General features: G+C 40.7%; 1 protein-coding gene across 1 annotated transcript in view; it reads left to right on the top strand.

Moving 5' to 3' along the window:
* The window catches only part of MCPH1 (microcephalin 1), a 107,664-nt gene extending 90,073 nt beyond the window's left edge, over positions 1–17,591 (top strand). The window contains exons 13-14 of the mRNA XM_063313727.1: positions 9,123–9,360; positions 17,422–17,591. Of these exons, the coding sequence (XP_063169797.1) occupies positions 9,123–9,360; positions 17,422–17,483 (300 nt within the window). The 3' untranslated portion in view covers positions 17,484–17,591. The remainder of the gene's footprint in view (positions 1–9,122; positions 9,361–17,421) is intronic.
* The last annotated feature ends 262 nt before the right edge of the window (positions 17,592–17,853 follow it).

Here is a 17,853-nt window from a genome sequence, read left to right as displayed (position 1 = left end):
TCATACTGCGAATAATTTGTTCTTAAAACAACCCTCTCCCTCTAGAGCAGGCACATGACACTAGTCTTGTAATTCTCTTTGAATCCAGTAAAAGAATCAGTTAGTGCAATGTTCTTCAGATGTTTGCCATGTCTGTGATGAATGATGCTTGTTTTTGTGAGCACTTTAATTAGAACGTTTCTACATTTGCCAAAGAAAATGTTGGATTCCAGACAAAACTGAAATGGTAGGAACAGGGCTTGATGTAATAGCTTCTTTGTAAAGGAAACCCAACATGTTTGGTATTTTACTGAAACAGGAAGTTCAGCAATCCATTAATAACAGTAACAAAAAATTCTCAGGTGCTAGTTGAGTCACACACACTGTGTGTGTGTGTGTGTGTGTGTATAATATAATATATATTATTATATATATTATATACATATATATATATATATATATATATGAATATAAGAACTAATACAAACTAATATAAAGTAAGAAAAAGAACAAGAAATCAAAGAGAAAGCCAAAAGTGCAAGAAAGGGGGAAAAAATAATAGAAAAGAAAAAAAAGATACAAAGATACAAAGTAGCTTCTGATCTTCTTTCCAGCAGTTATAAGTACAATTATAAATGTACCTCTTACACTATGGTTACAACATAACTCTCTTCTTTCTATAATCTATCCTGTCTAACCATCGAAACCATAAATCATAAGTTCATTTTTACACAAAAAGTCCATAAGGAGTTAAGCAAAAAATCCATAAGGGGTTGAGTCACCCACTGTTGAACTTAATCACATTCTCTCCATCTTTTTAAAAAGTTTAGCTTAGTTTAGTCAGGGGGAGGGGAGGAAATTATGTACCTATTTACATTTTAACCAGGGAGTAACCTGCTGCAGTCATTAAGCACTGTAAGCCTTGTGATGTGAAATTTGGGCAGACTTTTGTGCTCTAAAATATGCCAGCATTCTACTGGTTCTAGAATCATCTGTCTTCAACGGATTCAAGGTTAGCTAAAAAACAGAAATTGAAGTTGCTATTTGAAGCAACTTCAATTAGCCTTCAGTGCCTTTGAAGCAACAGAATACTTGATAATGAAGATTCTTCTCATTGATCATATTCCATTTAATATCCATTTAAGAAGAACATCTTTATTTGGGGAAGAACTTTAACTGCTTCATCTTTAAGCCTTAAACCTGAAATGTGAAGATAGATAAGCCTGCTGTATTTTATCTTAGACATATTGAATAAAGCTGCAAAGTATGAAAGAGAACTTCAAGTGTTTTCTAAAAAGTTATTTGTAGATCCTATCAATTATTCTGGCAGCTGGAACACAAACAATGCTTAGAAAAAAATGTTTGGCACACTTTGAGGTGCTCTTGGATATCTTAACAGCATCTCATCTAAAATTAAAAAATAAGAATGTACTCTGCCTGTACTTTTAATAATTGTAGTTTGTTTTAGATAGAACAGAAGGTCTAATATAATACATATTTTTGGTTAATAAAACAAAGAATGACTCTTAATGTTATATTCCATTTATGATGAACTAGCAGTATTGTTTGGGAAAGAAATCATTAGGGAACATGTTTGCCAGGCTTTTGGTTCAGAAATCTTTCTGATACTGTTATTCCTGGAATAGAAGTTCTTTCAGTGCATCTGAGTAATAAACATACAAATATTGTTCAGTATAGCAAAGGCAAAGGGTACATTAAGCTCTGACCCAGAATAAATATTACTGTGATCCAAAGAACTATGAAATTAGTTCCATGAATCTGAGGGTGATTTGTCTTTTTTTGGTGGTGGTAGGGGTCTAAAATAGGAGCTGTCTGATACAAACCTACCTATAAAACAAAGGAGAAGGATTATATTGGAATGGCAGGGCGTGTATTTTGCACAGAGACGATCCAAAGTTCGATTTTTGAGAGCTATTATCAATCAAAATATACAATAGTGGCCTAGCTTATCTGTAATAAGATATATTTCTGTGCTTCAAGGAGAGTTTCAGTAATAGTCTACAATAATCACTCACTGAAAGAGAAAGGAGCCAAATAGTCTCATAACAGGATCTTTAGGAGCTCTTTGGAATCCATCAAAGTATCTTATGTGTCATCTGCCACAAACTCTATTATTTATAATCAGTTTCAATTGTTATATCATTCCCCTTATTAGTAAAGTTGGTAGGTTGGACATGAGGACCTGAACAAGAGAGATAGGAAAAGAACACCTGAGCTTCTACCTTGGAGAGAGTCATAGGGCAAAAATGTTATATATTTAAGAGCACCCTCCTATCCAACCCACCTGAGATTGAAGGCTATCCATTATATGGAACAGTTTCCTATGTAATTTAAAGGCTTTGGGCATATTGACTCTCAATAACTAGAAGAGACTTGTTTTTTATTTATATAATGTATATATCACTATATAACCAACAGGACTCTAAATTGAACAGCTACCTCTAGAAATAAAAAAGACATGATTAAAAGTTAATGGCAGAAGACACAAAGAAGGAAAGCCAGTGGCTAAAACAGAAGCAGATGGAAAGAAACTATCTGCTTCAGGAGGGATTGTAGTCCTGCCCTATTCTACTTACCTTCTCTGTATAGAGACTGAATATCTACAGTGGAGAGCCCCTACCTGTGAAGGTTCTTCACCCAAAAGAACTCAAGATAATCAAAACCTGCAGTCTGTGGAAAGTCTCCATGGATAAAGAGGCTCTCCACTGTAGACCCTCCTCCTCTACACATGGAAGGAGAAGAGAATGAGGCTTGGATGCTGACTGAACAGGACCATTATATTTACCTAAGACTAAGAGCCACTGAACTCAGCGACAATTACTACAGAATAAGCATGTATTTGATTTTCCTGGGAAGCACAAAGGCCTCAACCATCTTTTTTAGAAAGGAATGTGTCAGTGTCCTAAGGATCTTTCCCCCATCTCCTTAGCTTACATAGAGTAACCTGGACTAAACAGAGCCATCCCCAGTTTATGCTTACATACTTCAGAATAAGAGCAATTCAATTAATGGAGTTCCATTATAGAGTAAGCATACATGGGTTTATGTTTTCTGAACCCAGATTTGCACAGTCCCTCTTTGCATGCATTTTTATGTGCAAGAGAGTAGTTTCTACGTGATACAGTGTTATATACTGTATGTGTTTATGCAGATCAATGTTATCAAAAGAGCACTCGCTCTTACAGTAAAAGTTAAATCTGTTATTTTTTATACATTTATTCCAAATGCTTTTATGCCACTTCAGTCATTATGACTCTGTGCAATTCACACTGTAATAATACCATCTGAATCATAATTGAAAAACAAGCATAATCATAACATATTCCATGGACATGTCCATGTCCATGTAGGATTTTTAGCTATAGTATGGATATGGTTTGCAACTGACTTCCTCTGGAATGTTTTTCAACTTCCCAGTCTAGCCTACAGCCCTGGGATTTTCTCATAGTCTCCTATCCAAGTACTAACTAGGATATTCTTGTTTAACTTTTTCAGATTAACTGAGGTCAGCTAGGTGCACTTAATTTTAATCCCTGGCCCATTAATTCAGTAAATAATACATTTAACCTTTTGTTTAGTCCTGATCTTTACAGAGCAGCCTGTGGCCAGTGCCTGTGTGTGTGTGTGCGCACACGTGCGCCTTCAAGTCAGTGTTGACTCCTGGTGACTGCCTAGATTAGTCCCTGCAGTTTTCTTGGCATGATTTCAGAAGTGGCTTGCCAATTTTCAAGTCACTGGATGTGTGACCATTTGTTTTATTAAAATCTACTTTTTAAAAAATAATAGTAATAGTAATAATAATATAAACCAAAACAACAACTTTCATATTGGGGGAAAGAATTAACTATTAATTGAAAATTAATGAATGCATTTTTGCTACTTTAATGTAAATCTCAAATCTGTTTTCGGTCTTAATATGTTTAGCATATAGGTGCACAGTGTTATTTCTGGTGGATACTGTGTTTGCTATGCAGGAAAAAGTGGTTCTCAAGTATAAATTTGAACATCTGCCAGATAATAGATTCATCTGCCAAACATTTTCACAGAATTCCCATGGAACACTGCTTTTCAGACAATTGCAGAAATTAACTTTTCTTATCAGCGTGTGAGAGAAGTAGGGTTTATCTCTAAAGCTGTGTTTTAGCCACATTGTCGGCATTTTAGTTCTTTTCCTCTCTGTTCTTGGGCATGGTATGTACATGCACTAGTATAACACAGAAGATAAAGAAGATGCTTGTAGTAACCCACTGCAAATTGGCTGAGCTGGGAATCACGTGGTATTAAAATTTGTTAGAGGCCATGGTGGTATAGGGTCAGTGTAATACAATGGTTAAAGTATTGGACTAGGAGTGGGAAGAACCAGGTCCAAGTCCATCCACAGCCATAGAAGTACTGGATGACTTTGGCCAGTCTCTCTACCTCAGCTCAACTTATCTCACTGAGTAGTTGAGAAGAAAATTGGAAGAAAGAATGTTTTATATGACACCTTGAATTCCTAAATGAAAGGTAGAATAAAAATCTAACAAATAAATACATAAATAATTTAGAGAGAGAAAGAAAGAAATACACTAAGATCTGAAAGACCAGGTTAGGGATAGATTATCACGGTGAAAATCTATCTATGTGGTCGCTAGAAGTCAAAAATGACTTGATGGTACATAATCATCAATCAAATCCTGTTCATGTCTACTCAGATGTAAATCCCAATGTGTACAGTAAGGCTTAATCTAAACTCTTTGGTACCCAGGAACACATTTAGCCTATTTTAAGTATGCCTCACACAAAATGCTTCCAAAGGGGACAGGGCAAGCCACAAGATGATGTGGGTTAGAATGTCAATCATAAAATACTGGAAGTGCCTCCACATTTTTTGTCTCTTTCATAAAAGAGAGGGGAAGAGAAAACTGAAAAAGGAGGTAGCAAGCAAACACAAATGGAGCTGCAAAAAAAGAGAATCCAAGGACCTGCCAGGTACCTGGCTGTCTTAAAGGTAGCTGGGGGAGGGGGGTATCCAACTCCTCCAGCTACTGTGCAGAATATGGGGGCAAGCTGGTAAGACGGGGAAGCTGCAGAAGACAACAGAAACACAAGCCCTCTTCTGTTTGTGGATGGACCCTGTTGGATTTCACTGTCTATTGTCCTGTTTAGTTCCAAAATACAAACTATAAGTGCAAGAAAGTATTGATCCTCTGTTTGGATCAGATATTATCAGTACAATCAGCTTTGAGAGCTCTAGTTTCTTGTTCAAGCAAGATGGGATTGAACCTCCCAAACTCAGTATGTATGTGTGAAAGAATGCCAAATTATATGAAATTTTATGAAAAAGGACATAGGAATAAAATTACGAAGACGCTATCTTCCATTACTAATATCAAGGAATTTCTGTGGATATTTGCAAGCCTTATTTTTAAGTTTTAAGGTGGTGGGAATGCCTCCAAGGAAAAAATTCAGTGGATTTTGGGAACTCTCTTTGGAGGTGCAAAGTAGGTACAATGAAGGACATGGAAAGGACAGAAAGTAGCTTTCTTTTCCAACTGCAGATTTTCATTAGAATGTAGAGTTCTCGATGTATATCTGCAATCGAACAATTGCTGATAGTGTAATAGCCAATCCTAAATTCAAATATATTATTCAGATCTCATTCCATTGATTTTAAAGTATGACATTTTCTAAAATCAAGTACATAGTATATGCTTATACTTGAACTATTTCCGTACAAACTGAAAAAAAGATAGAAAATCAATCCTTGGTTAAACTGAATTTTAGAGAGAAGTCCTTCTGCAAGGAGATATTGGCAGCCACATCCTGAGATTTTGTTTTCATAATCCAAGTTTTATTTGTTATAATAAGATAAAACAAAGCATTCGAAAATATAATACACAATTTGGCCTCCATGGTTTGAAACTCTTCAGTTTTGGGATGGCTGATTTTAGATTATTGTTAAAACTATAAAAGCAGCCTATTTTCATAAAGTTTTCTTTTCAACTTAGGCTCATTTCTAATAAAATAGGAACCACAGTGAAAATAGAATGGCTTTTCATTATGGCCTCAACAATCACAAGCTTTTAGGAACAATGTTGAACAAACAGGAGTACAATAAATTCTTTAAATCATGTCTCCCAAAAATGTGTAAGCAGCAGGATTACAATCAAGTTAAATATTAATGTATGCTCTTTCTAACAAACGCAGACTCTGCTGGATTTGAACATAAACAGAGTTTGTCAGTTCTAATCAGCTTCAGATTGGAAACTTTAGAGCCCCAGGCTAGCAATGACGACAGGACAATTTTAGCACAAGGTCTTTTAAAATTGGGTTTGATTATTAATTTTAGATAAAGTAAGGCTAGATTTATGTCCCATGGATATTGTTATTCTTCTCTGGATTTTATTTGTTAACCTAAATGGGTGGTATGAGAGATTAGCAAAAATAAATAAATAAATAAATAAATAAAATATGCTATTTTGGGTTATATGAGAAGTTTGTCTCATATTTTTCATGAGGTACATCTAACATAAAAAAAAAAGATTATTTGACTCAGCATGGGGAAGCAGCAGCCTGTGAGCCTAATTGACCACAGAAGTTTCTCTTTTGACTTGCAAGTCTTCTACAGAGGCCTTTCCCAAGGTCCTCATTTTTTTCCAGACTCAGAGACTTTTCTTTTCCCCTCCCCCCATCCACAGCTGTCTTGGGGGGGAAGGAAACTTTTATGTCCAAACAACAACTGCAAATTTAAATTGGCAATCTGTTCACTATACCTACATGATCTGAAATGGACAGCATGTTAGTTTCTTCCTCTTGTATTTGCGTGACTGTCCTCATTCAGTTTCCAGCCTAAACCATGTCTTTTGTCTACATGGGCAATGGTAGAAGTCCATTGTGTCCTAATTAGCAATATCAGTGTGAGCAGAACTGAATAACTAATTTAAACGGTCATCATAGATATGTAAGTCTGCTTCATATTTTTCGTATTTATTTATTTTTATTATTGCATGTATATCTTGTCTTTTCTCCAAGAGCACAAATTAGTGCACATGGCAGGGGGGTTGTTCATTTTATCTGAACAACCAACACCACAATCCTGTGTTAGGTCGAGAGACAGTGACTAAGCCGAAGTCACCCACTGAGCAAAACAGTCAAATGCTAATGTGAACCCGGGTTTCTCCCCTATCAGATACATTAACTAGATGGATAGAATGCTAAGATATAGCTATACAGATTTATGAATTGCCTTTTTGGAAAGGAAATATAGCATCTCTTATGCTATAATTCACAGTTTATATAAAATTCCATTTTATTTTACTTTGCTGAACAAAATCTGAATGTGAACAAAAGACTTGTGACTCCAGAAAAAATTGACTCACTTCCTGTTTTGTGAATTTTGATGGCATTTTGCTGGTTCATATCCTGCCTTTCTTCCATCCAAGAGCATAAGGCCATGTCACATAGGGCTCCCATATGTCACCCAACTGGAGGCCAGATCTGCCTAGCTTCTGGAAGGCTAACCAGATCTTTTAAACATTGATGCCATTATTTTTTTTCCCTGAAATATGAAGAGACAAATTTGTGGGCCATGATCTGTTCATTGATCCTATAAACCTGTACCCTTTTAGAGTGCTAGGATTGGAGTAGGACTCACATAATTCTAATTGCTGTCTGAAAAACCAAAATTCTTAGACAAGGAATATAGGCATTCCATAACATATATATTTAAGACATAGTTGCCTCTATGGAGGGAATTTGTATCACAACTTTTTATAATTGGATGGAAGCCAGCCTTACTCATCCCCTCAGATTAACCCACTTGAAATCAATGTATTGATTACTTCCCTTGATTTTAATTGATCTACTCTTAAATTTGCCCAAGGCTCTGTCCAGCTCATTATATTAATTAGTGGATTTAATGCAGACCACTCTCTTGATATTAATAAGGGATGAGTGCGAGTAATGAGGGAAAGTAATCAGTGCATAACTAACCCCTTTATAACAGGATTATGCCATCCTTTCTGGACAAGCTGCCATTTCTTTTGGGGAGATATCATTGATCTTGCCATCCTATTCTTATACAGTCTCACTTCTGCTTAATTATCATGGGCACCAAATATGCTCTTTGTAATAAAAGCCTCCTTCATCTGACATATTAAGTCCACACATCTGATCACTTAAGCTTGCAACTACAATCATTCCTATCACAGTAAATTGCTTGATCTTAGCAATCATCAGATTTTTATTCCATTTCTTGCATATCTTTCTGCCAGATTGCTCATTTACCTGAATATAAACCATACTGAATACAAGGGGCTTTCTTCTGAATCAACATAACTGAGGTTTGTCCCATGAGATGGCTGCCCTATAGTTGGAATTCAACTATATTGTGCTTTTCATTGTTATTTGTTAAGTAATATATAATCCTGCATTCAGCTTAAAAATTGCCAAAGTAGCAAGAAACTGGCAGTAACTGAGTACAGATTATTTCACAGCCAAAAGAAATCTGGGAAATGGCTATACTTAGGCAACATGCTTAACTGGCTATTTCAAGACTTAGTGACTATGAAAATTGGTTGTTTTGGATCTTGGTTATTTATTTGTGGTTTAGTACTCTGTGTGAACCCAGCCTGTTTGGCAGTTTATGACTCAATATATTTTTCAACCCCAGAAAATGATTTGATGCAGTAGTAGTTCGATTCAGATTAAGGGTGTTGTGTCTTCAATGTTTCATCATGGAACTGGGTTTCTTCTTTCCATATGTTTGTGCTCATACAAAAAAAACAAATAAACTAAAAGAATAGGCTTAATTTAAACTCTTATTACAGTGGAATTCATATCTGGCTTTATTACCAATATAATAGATGAATAATGAAACAAATATAGAAGTAATATTTTGTGAATATCAAGAAAATTCTGATATTATTTTTTAACATTCCAGAGTCTATATTATTAATCTCTTTTTGTGTAAAATCTGAGTTTATTATAATTGTACACTAAATTTTAAACAGCAGGCATTCTAATAAAAAAATTGTATGTAAGCAAATTGCCAAGTGCAGCAATACATTCCCTAAGGCAAATACTTCATATTGGAGTGACATTATATTTTCTTACTTACTTATTTTCCCTTTTTCAAACAGATTTCCCGATTTCAGCACAAACTTCCAAAAGAAAAAGGTTATCAGAAACTCTTTGCCAGTCAACCTATAATGTTCATATCTCATACGAGTCAGCCACCCTATCAGAAGCTCTGTGAGTTGGTGCAGCTTTGTGGAGGAAAAGTATGTAAAACCCTCCAGCAAGCTAAAATTTGTATTGGACAATGCAAAGTTGGAAAGTGTGTGGATATGCAATGTTTATCAGAAAAATGGATTATAGGTAAGAGATCAATTTTTTATTTTCTAAAATATAACTTGGTGTTTACCCTTACAGTTTATCTCAAAGGAAGATTATTTTTTCCCCAAAATAATTGACCTTTAAAATGGGTCATCTTAGATTTTCTAAGATTAGCGGCAGAGAAGTAGGAAGTTGTGTGTGGGGGTGGTGAGAGTTGTTTTTTGTTTAGAGGTGGGAATTATCTTAACCTCAGGATTGTTTTTCTACAAATCAGTGTGTAATGATTGCCTATCCTAACAGACTCAGACTCACAAGCAGGAGCTTAAGAATATCTGGTTTATTAAAGAATAGTATGCAAATACAGAGAAAGCTGAGAATGAGCAAAAGCATGCCAAATACAAACTAAAAACCCTCGGTACAAACGTAGTCCCTCCCCTCGCCCAACCGTTTCAAATTCCCCACCCCAGGTGCTGGTAACGAGTTCTGCTGATCTCCTGGGAAGAAAACCTTGAACACAGGAGGTAACCCAAACACATTCCATTCCCCTGAAGACAGATAACAAACCCAGCAGAAGGAGTTCACAACCCCCTCCCAACAGAACACGCATCAGCAACTTAACTTGACATGCAAAACATTACAATGTACAATGCACATTGAAACGGTGAACATGACATACCGCCCCCCCAAAACAAAGGTAAAACATCAAGGAGCGGGCTTCAAAGGATAAGCTAAATGAAAGCGTCTAACTAAAACAGGAGTGTTAACGTTGTGAGCTGACACCCATTCAGGATGCGTGAAGTGCTTCCAGCAGATAAGGTACTGAAGTGTGCCACGAAGCCTGCGGGAATCAAGGACATCCCTCACTTCAAAATGTTGCTGCCCGTCAATCATAATTGGAGCTGGGGGGGGAGGCTGGGCACACCGCTGGGAAGAGTGGCTGACAGGCTTGAGCAAGCTGCAATGAAAAACAGGATGCAAACGTTTCAGATTGTGAGGTAACTCCAACTTAAAAGTGACCGGATTTACAATGCCAATAATGGGGAAAGGTCCCACAAATTTTGGTCCCAATTTCCGAGACGGCTGCGTGGACTTTATGAACTTGGTGGACAGGTAGACCTGATTGCCAACCTTAAAATCAGGCTGAACATCTCTGCACTTGTCCGCTTGCAATTTGTAAGCAGACTGGGCATCAGCCAACGCTTGCTGAATCACTGGCCACGAATCAGCCAGTTGAGCAGCCCAGTCAGAAGCAGAACAGGGCTGGGTAGGAGGTTGTGGCAGCTCAGGGATGGGCATGAAGTCCCGTCCCGAAACTACACGAAAAGGGGTGTGCCCAGTGCTCTGATGGACAGCATTGTTATAAGCCACTTCAGCAAAAGGGAGCAAATCAGCCCAATTGTCCTGCTGGTAGTTTATAAATGCCCTTAAAAATTGTTGAAGGGTCGAATTAAAAACCTCCGTAGATCCGTCAGTCTCAGGATGCGACGCAGTGGACAATACCTGCTTGGTGCCAATCAACTTCAAAAATGATTTCCAAAACTGGGAAGTAAACTGTGTCCCGCGGTCTGTGACCAAGCGGGAGGGGCTCCCGTGGAGCCTATAGATGTGAATTAGAAAAAGACATGCCAATTGTGGGGCAGAAGGGATAGAGGCACATGGAGTGAAATGGGCTTGCTTGGAAAAAATAATCCTTTACTACCCAAATTACTGTCTTCTTCTGGCTGGGAGGAAGATCAACAATAAAATCCATAGAAATCTCCTCCCACGGGCGGGATGGGCTCGCCACTGACTGTAGGAGCCCGTGCTTTTTCCCCCCTTTTCGTTTTGACATGGCACACACAGTACAGGAAGCAACATAGTCTTTTACATCACGCCTCAGAGTGGGCCACCAAAACTGGCGCCTAACCAGGTGCAATGTTTTCACAAACCCAAAATGCCCAGCCACCTTATCATCATGAGAACGGGTCAGAATTTCAGCCCGTAACTGTTCAGGCACGTAGAGGCGATTTTGCTTCCAAGCTAAACCACTGTCAAAGGAAACATTGTCTCTGTTCGCCTGCAACCAAGTATCAGATTTCAGTGCCTGAAGAAACTGTTGTTGCAATTGAGAGGGGATCTGTGTTCTCCTCCCTGCCAGTGCAACAGAGGTCTGAGGCAGCTGTGCCCGAGTTTGGCTGCGTGTCACAGCCTGTAGACCCAGCTGTGGCTCCATCCACACAGTACCTACAATCTCAGTTTCATGGACAGAATCCTGGGGTAACCATGAGAGAGCATCAGCAAGGAAGTTTTTCTTACCCGGAATAAACTTCAGCTGGAAATCGAAATGACTGAAAAATTGAGCCCAGCGAATCTGTTTGGGACTGAGCCTCCGGGGGGTGTGGAGCGCTTCCAAATTGTTATGGTCAGTCCAAACTTCAAAAGGACGTTTAGCCCCCTCTAAGAGGTGGCGCCATGCCTCCAAAGCTGCCTTAACTGCAAAAGCCTCCTTTTCCCAAACATGCCACCTCCGTTCAGTCTCAGAAAACTTTCTGGACAGATAAGCACAAGGCTTCAAGTGATTGTTAGAATCTTTTTGCAGCAAAAGCGCCCCAATGGAAAAATCAGATGCATCCACTTGGACCACAAAGGGTCGCGTTGGATCGGGGTGCTGCAAAATGGGTTCAGCAGTGAAAAGGCTTTTAAGTTTTTCGAAAGCCGCCTGGCATTCCGGTGTCCAATTGAGTACTGCCCCCGGGTTCTTCACCTTGCGTGTGTCCCCCAACCCCTTGGTCCGTAGTAAATCAGTCAGGGGCAAGGCAATTTCAGTGAACCCCTGGATGAACTGGCGGTAATAGTTGCTAAATCCAAGGAAACTTTGTAATTGCCTTCTAGTGCGTGGGCGTTCCCACCCCAATATCGCTTGAATTTTTTCAGGGTCCATCTCAATTCCCTTGTCAGATATCCTATACCCCAGATAGTCAAGTCGAGTTTTGTGAAACTCACATTTGGACAGTTTGGCATAAAGTTTGGCACTCCTAAGCTTGTTAAGCACCTGCCTAATGAGGCTTTCATGCTCCTCAGTCTCCGTGTGAATTAAAACATCATCCAGATACACCAATACCCCTTTAAACAAATGGTCATGTAACACTTCATTAATCAGTTGCATAAACACCCCCGGTGCTCCCGCCAAACCAAAAGGCAGGACTTTGTACTGAAAGGAACCCAATAAAAGCAGTCTTCCACTCATCCCCCTCCCGAATGTGGATGCGGAAATAGGCTTCCCACAAATCCAGCTTGGAGAAAATTCTGCCCTTTGACAGATGGGCTAACATGTCTTTTATTAATGGCAAAGGGTACTTGTTTGATATTGAGACTGCATTTAATCCGCGGTAGTCTGTACAGAGTCTTAACGTGCCATCCTTTTGTCCCGAAACAGTACGGGGGCTTCAACTGGAGAATTCGCTGGTTCAATAAATCCCCTGGCCAAGTTTGTATCTACAAAGTCCCTTAGCGCCTCAAGCTCTTTTTGAGTCATTGCATAAATCTTTGGCTTGGGCAGTTGAGCGTTGGAGACCAACTCTATCGCACAGTCAGTTTTTTGATGGGGAGAGAGCTGGTCTGCTTCCATCTCCCCAAACACATCATCAAAGTCCTGGTATCTATCCAGTAATCCCTCCAGAGGTGTCCCCGAGAAACTTGGGGTTGCCGCCGCAGCACCAGGAACTTGGTCTGCGGTAGGGGCTTGGTAAAACCCATCTGAAAAAGTTAGAGTCCTGTGCTCCCAGTTTATGTAGGGGTTTCTTTGAACCAACCAGGGAATCCCTAGGATGACCAAGGGATGACCTACAGGTGCCACTACAAACTGTAGCCCCTCACGGTGGCTACCTAATTGCAATGCCACCGTTCCTGTGAAATGGGTCACTGGTCCCCCCCCCCCACTTCTGAACCATCCAATTGGGTGAAAACCATGGGTTGCTGAAGGGGAAAGCTGGGTAGGTCCAGAGCAGCAACCACGTCTGGGTGCATTAAGCACCTGGAACACCCCAAGTCAATTAGTGCCCAAACCTCAACAGTCTTCGTGCGGGAGCCCAACTTTACCTTCACATTCAGAGTGGGACAGTTAGCACTCACCAAAACATCTTCGCGCCCATCCTCCACCACCTGCCCACAGGCACTTTTCAGAGCAGGTGGCTGGCGTTTCCCGCCGGCTCTTTAGGATTGCTTTCCTCCTCTCCCTCGAAGTAGGGTACCTCATCAACCTCGGTCTCCCCCTTGGCCACCGTCATTTTCCTGGTCAACGATGGCGATTTGCCCGCCGGTTTTCCCGACCGATACACTGCCTTGGCTTTCGGGCAAGCAGCCGCCCTGTGCCCCTCCTTCCCGCACCAGAGGCACTGGCCTTTGGCATAACGTCGCTCTCTCTCCTCCTCCCAGGCTCAATACCCGGGCTTCACAGCCGCTGCAGCAGTTCAGGGTCCCTTGACGATCGCCACTTGCCTTGCCGCCCTCTTTGCCTGCAAAAAGGTCTCTTGGGCATGCTCAGCCTTCCCGGCCAGCTGTATCCATTCATAGAGGGTGTCTGGGTCGTCTCTGCCCAACGCCCACCTCAGAACCTCCATATTCAGACCCTCTTTCAACCGCTCTATTAAGGTAGACTGGGACCAGTCCTCAATCTTCCTGGCCAAAGCCTTAAACTCCAGGGCGTAGTATGCTACTGACCGCTGCCCCTGGCTGAGCTCCTTTAAAGCTCTTTTTGCTCTTTCTTTAGCTAAGGGGTCTACGAAGTGCAACTTCAATGCCCACAGGAATTCGTCGAACTCCTCCAGCTCAGGAGCTTCACCCTCGCATAACTGAACGTACCAGTCAGCTGCTCTCCCTTTCAACTTGTTGGCAATGGCATTTATCTTGGCTCTTTCTGAACAGAAATACGGTCCGAATTCATCCATATAACTCCTTGCATTTGTGAGGAAGAATGACAACTTAGTTGGATCCCCGTCAAATTTGACGCCAAAGTCTTTCACTCCCGCTCCAGGCGGCCCCCGTCCCACATCTGGTTGCCCATTCGCGCCCCTGCTTGCTGGGGATCTCCGATCTCGAGGCGGGGATTTTGCGAGCCGAACTCTGGGAGGTCTCGCCTCTGCCCTGTGCCATCTCCTGCCTCTCTCCAGCGGTGGCGCTGCGGGGGGGAGGGAAGGAGAGGAATACCTAGCGCTTGATTCCCCTTCGCTCCTCACCTGGGGCCCCCATGCCATTGACCATTTCTTAAACATATACTCCATCGACTCCAACTTCGCCTCCATTACCCATAGTCTTTCAGGGGGTTGAGAGTCCTCCTTTCCTCGTTCGTTCGCCTGCCTCCCCTCCGTCCTTACGACTGTTGGGGATAACAGGTACCGCTGCTTCCAGGACGTCCTGGATGTCCCTGGTAGGGGTCCTTGCGCCTCATCCCAGGTGATTAGCTCACCTGGCAACTCTCCGGTGGTTTCAGGTGCCCTTCGTTCTCCAACCTCCTCTTCCTCCGAGCTGGAAATTGAACCCTCCTGGACCCCACCTAGTTCTGGGGTAGAGTTCCTCTCTGTTCTTCTAACCATGAAATCTGGTACCCCGTCACTCGTTTCTGCACTTCCACCGGTCTTGGATTTTGGTTCTGTCATGACTAGCTCCACTACCTCACAGATCAAATCTGGAAAGAGGCTAATGGTAAAACTTTGGGATTCTCAGCTTTATGTAATGATTGCCTATCCTAACAGACTCAGACTCACAAGCAGGAGCTTAAGAATATCTGGTTTATTAAAGAATAGTATGCAAATACAGAGAAAGCTGAGAATGAGCAAAAGCATGCCAAATACAAACTAAAAACCCTCGGTACAAACGTAGTCCCTCCCCTCGCCCAACCGTTTCAAATTCCCCACCCCAGGTGCTGGTAACGAGTTCTGCTGATCTCCTGGGAAGAAAACCTTGAACACAGGAGGTAACCCAAACACATTCCATTCCCCTGAAGACAGATAACAAACCCAGCAGAAGGAGTTCACAACCCCCTCCCAACAGAACACGCATCAGCAACTTAACTTGACATGCAAAACATTACAATGTACAATGCACATTGAAACGGTGAACATGACACAGTGTTTGGTCCTCTACAGCATTAACTAACATTAGCATTTGCATCCAGAACCTCTTGCTGTTCTCAACCTTGTTTCTCCTACGTACAAGAAATGTCATGGCTTCCAATGCTGCACAAGCAAATCCGTCATTGTGCAGTGTAGCTTCCCCTTCCCTTCCTCTTTTTTTCTGAACTTCACATACTCTTTCCCTTACATCTTTCCCATATATCCCTACAGCAGATTTCAAGGATGCATTAGCAGATAATGAAAAAAAGCATTGGATGGACAGTACTTCGAATATGTCTGTGGCCACTTATTATATGTATGTACAATTAGGTTGTATATAGATATACAGTAGGTAACCAAGTTTTTTATTACAGGACTTTCCCTGTTCCTATAGTTAGACAGATTACAGTCTTAGCCTTGTATAACTTCAACTTACTCTAGAATTTCCCATGTCATCCATACGTTTTAGGTCTATACCAGCAGGACTGTTCCAGTTCAAGGTGTTCCCATGCCTCAAATTTGAGGCATTGCCTTGACTTTGAAAATTGGTCCATCTCAGTGCCTTGAAGCAAAGTGTCCAAGTGAAGCAAAGCTGATCTGAGTGGCTACTTCACTGAGATAGAAAAGGGCTTCGGTGTCAAGGTTCCATTAGTGGCAGGAGATTCCCAGGGAGATTCTCAGAGCAGGAATGTAGAGAATGTAAACATTTAACTGCCTTCAACTTATGGTTCAAGGAAGCATGAGAAACAGATGGCAAAAACTTCTCTACACAGGAAAGAGAAAGAAAAAGTACAAACAATTTGAAGCAGAAGTATATATAAATTCTGTGCCATCACTTCCACTGTCACTGACTATCAAGTGATTGTAATGACTTCCATTCCTGAGTTACAGTGAAGCTTTAGTTTCCAGTCATGTTTGTCCAAGTCAGAAGGAAGTTACTGTCTTAGGAAAGTCTGACATTCTGCATGTGCACAGAAGTCTCTTTCAGCATCCCAGTGGTGTGGCTGCTCTAAAAGGGCACTTGAAAAGGAAGTGTTGCTCCAGAGGAGCACTTTGATAAAGCTTGTCAAAGTGAAATGCCCCATTAAAGTTCTGCACTGCTTACACACATGGCAAAGAAGAGCCCTGAGTTGCTTTTACAGGAAACTACCTATATGACATAAAAGGAATTGGCAGTGTCTTGACTGTCCACTACTTACTTTCTGGGTATGTGAAGTTCATGAGTGGATGATGAATTTTTGCACTTTTTCCTCTCAATGTATAAAAGTGAATGTTCAAACTGTGGTATTTGCAGTTATTTGAATGTGGGGTCTCCTTTGACATGTAAGCCAAACTCACTGGCATGTAAGATGAAGAGAACCCTATATTCAGTTAACGGATGGATCTCCTAGTCCGGTATTTTGTTTTTAAGCAGCAGCAAGCAGGCAGTGCATAAGAAGAATGTCCATGCCAAATTTTGCATTATCTACAAATGAAAGGCAAAACCCTGCGTGAGCAGTATTAGTTACTAAGACTGTGCAGATGGGGGGTGGTGTCACTTCTTCTGGCTTTTGCAAGTGCTAGAGAAGGTTAAGAAGAGACTGAGAGCTGACATGAAGTGTTGTCTGTTAGCCTTAACAGGATACATTACAGCACCTTTTGAATGGAAAAATCTCCAGATAAAGCTGCCTTGGACTGGTGACATTCCAGTTAGTTTGGAGTGTGATTCCTCCCCCCCCCCCCCACAACTTACTGCTAAAATTCAGAAGTCTAGACAATTAAAATCAAGGAATACACTGTTCGTTTTCCATTCTGTTGAAAGCTCAGCCAGCAGATTTAACAGAAGGAAGAGTTAAAAGGCCATGTTACTTTGTTAATATTTGGAACATCTAACCTTTTCTGGATTGAATAATACAGGAATCAATGCTTCAAATATGAAGTTACTTTAAATATTAGGGCAAATACTATTTTGTAAAAGTTATGGATCTATTGATTCAGGCCCATTCTAAATCACATTCTTCATTTCTCTCCCCAGATTCAATCACCCAGTACAGGATCTGCCCTCTTGAAAACTACTTGTTTCAGAACAAGGTTTAGTCTGCATCAAGGATGGATTACCAATTAATGCCACAATTTTGGGACTTCATCTAGGACGTGGAACAATTAACACTGTTGTGCTTCAGTTTGTGAATGTTGAACAAGTTGAAAGCCAAATATATGTATTGTAAAACAAAAAAACAAACCAAAAAAAGGATAATGTTGAAACGGGGAAAGGAACAACTGTTCTAAAATCCACACTCAATCTTACCCAGAGCATGGTCTAGGCAAAAAATGCTATGTCAACAGGCACTGAGCAGCACATTTAATAGAAATCTGTCAGCTGAGCTAGAACATGAGACAATTCCCATTCCTCCTGTGATCCCTTAACCTCCAGAGGAGAAAGCCTGTCACATGGGTAGAAATCTGC

Source organism: Candoia aspera, chromosome 1 (genome assembly GCF_035149785.1).
Source record: "Candoia aspera isolate rCanAsp1 chromosome 1, rCanAsp1.hap2, whole genome shotgun sequence".
In the NCBI taxonomy this organism is placed as follows: domain Eukaryota; kingdom Metazoa; phylum Chordata; class Lepidosauria; order Squamata; family Boidae; genus Candoia; species Candoia aspera.
This window is presented reverse-complemented; position numbering and strand designations above follow the sequence as displayed.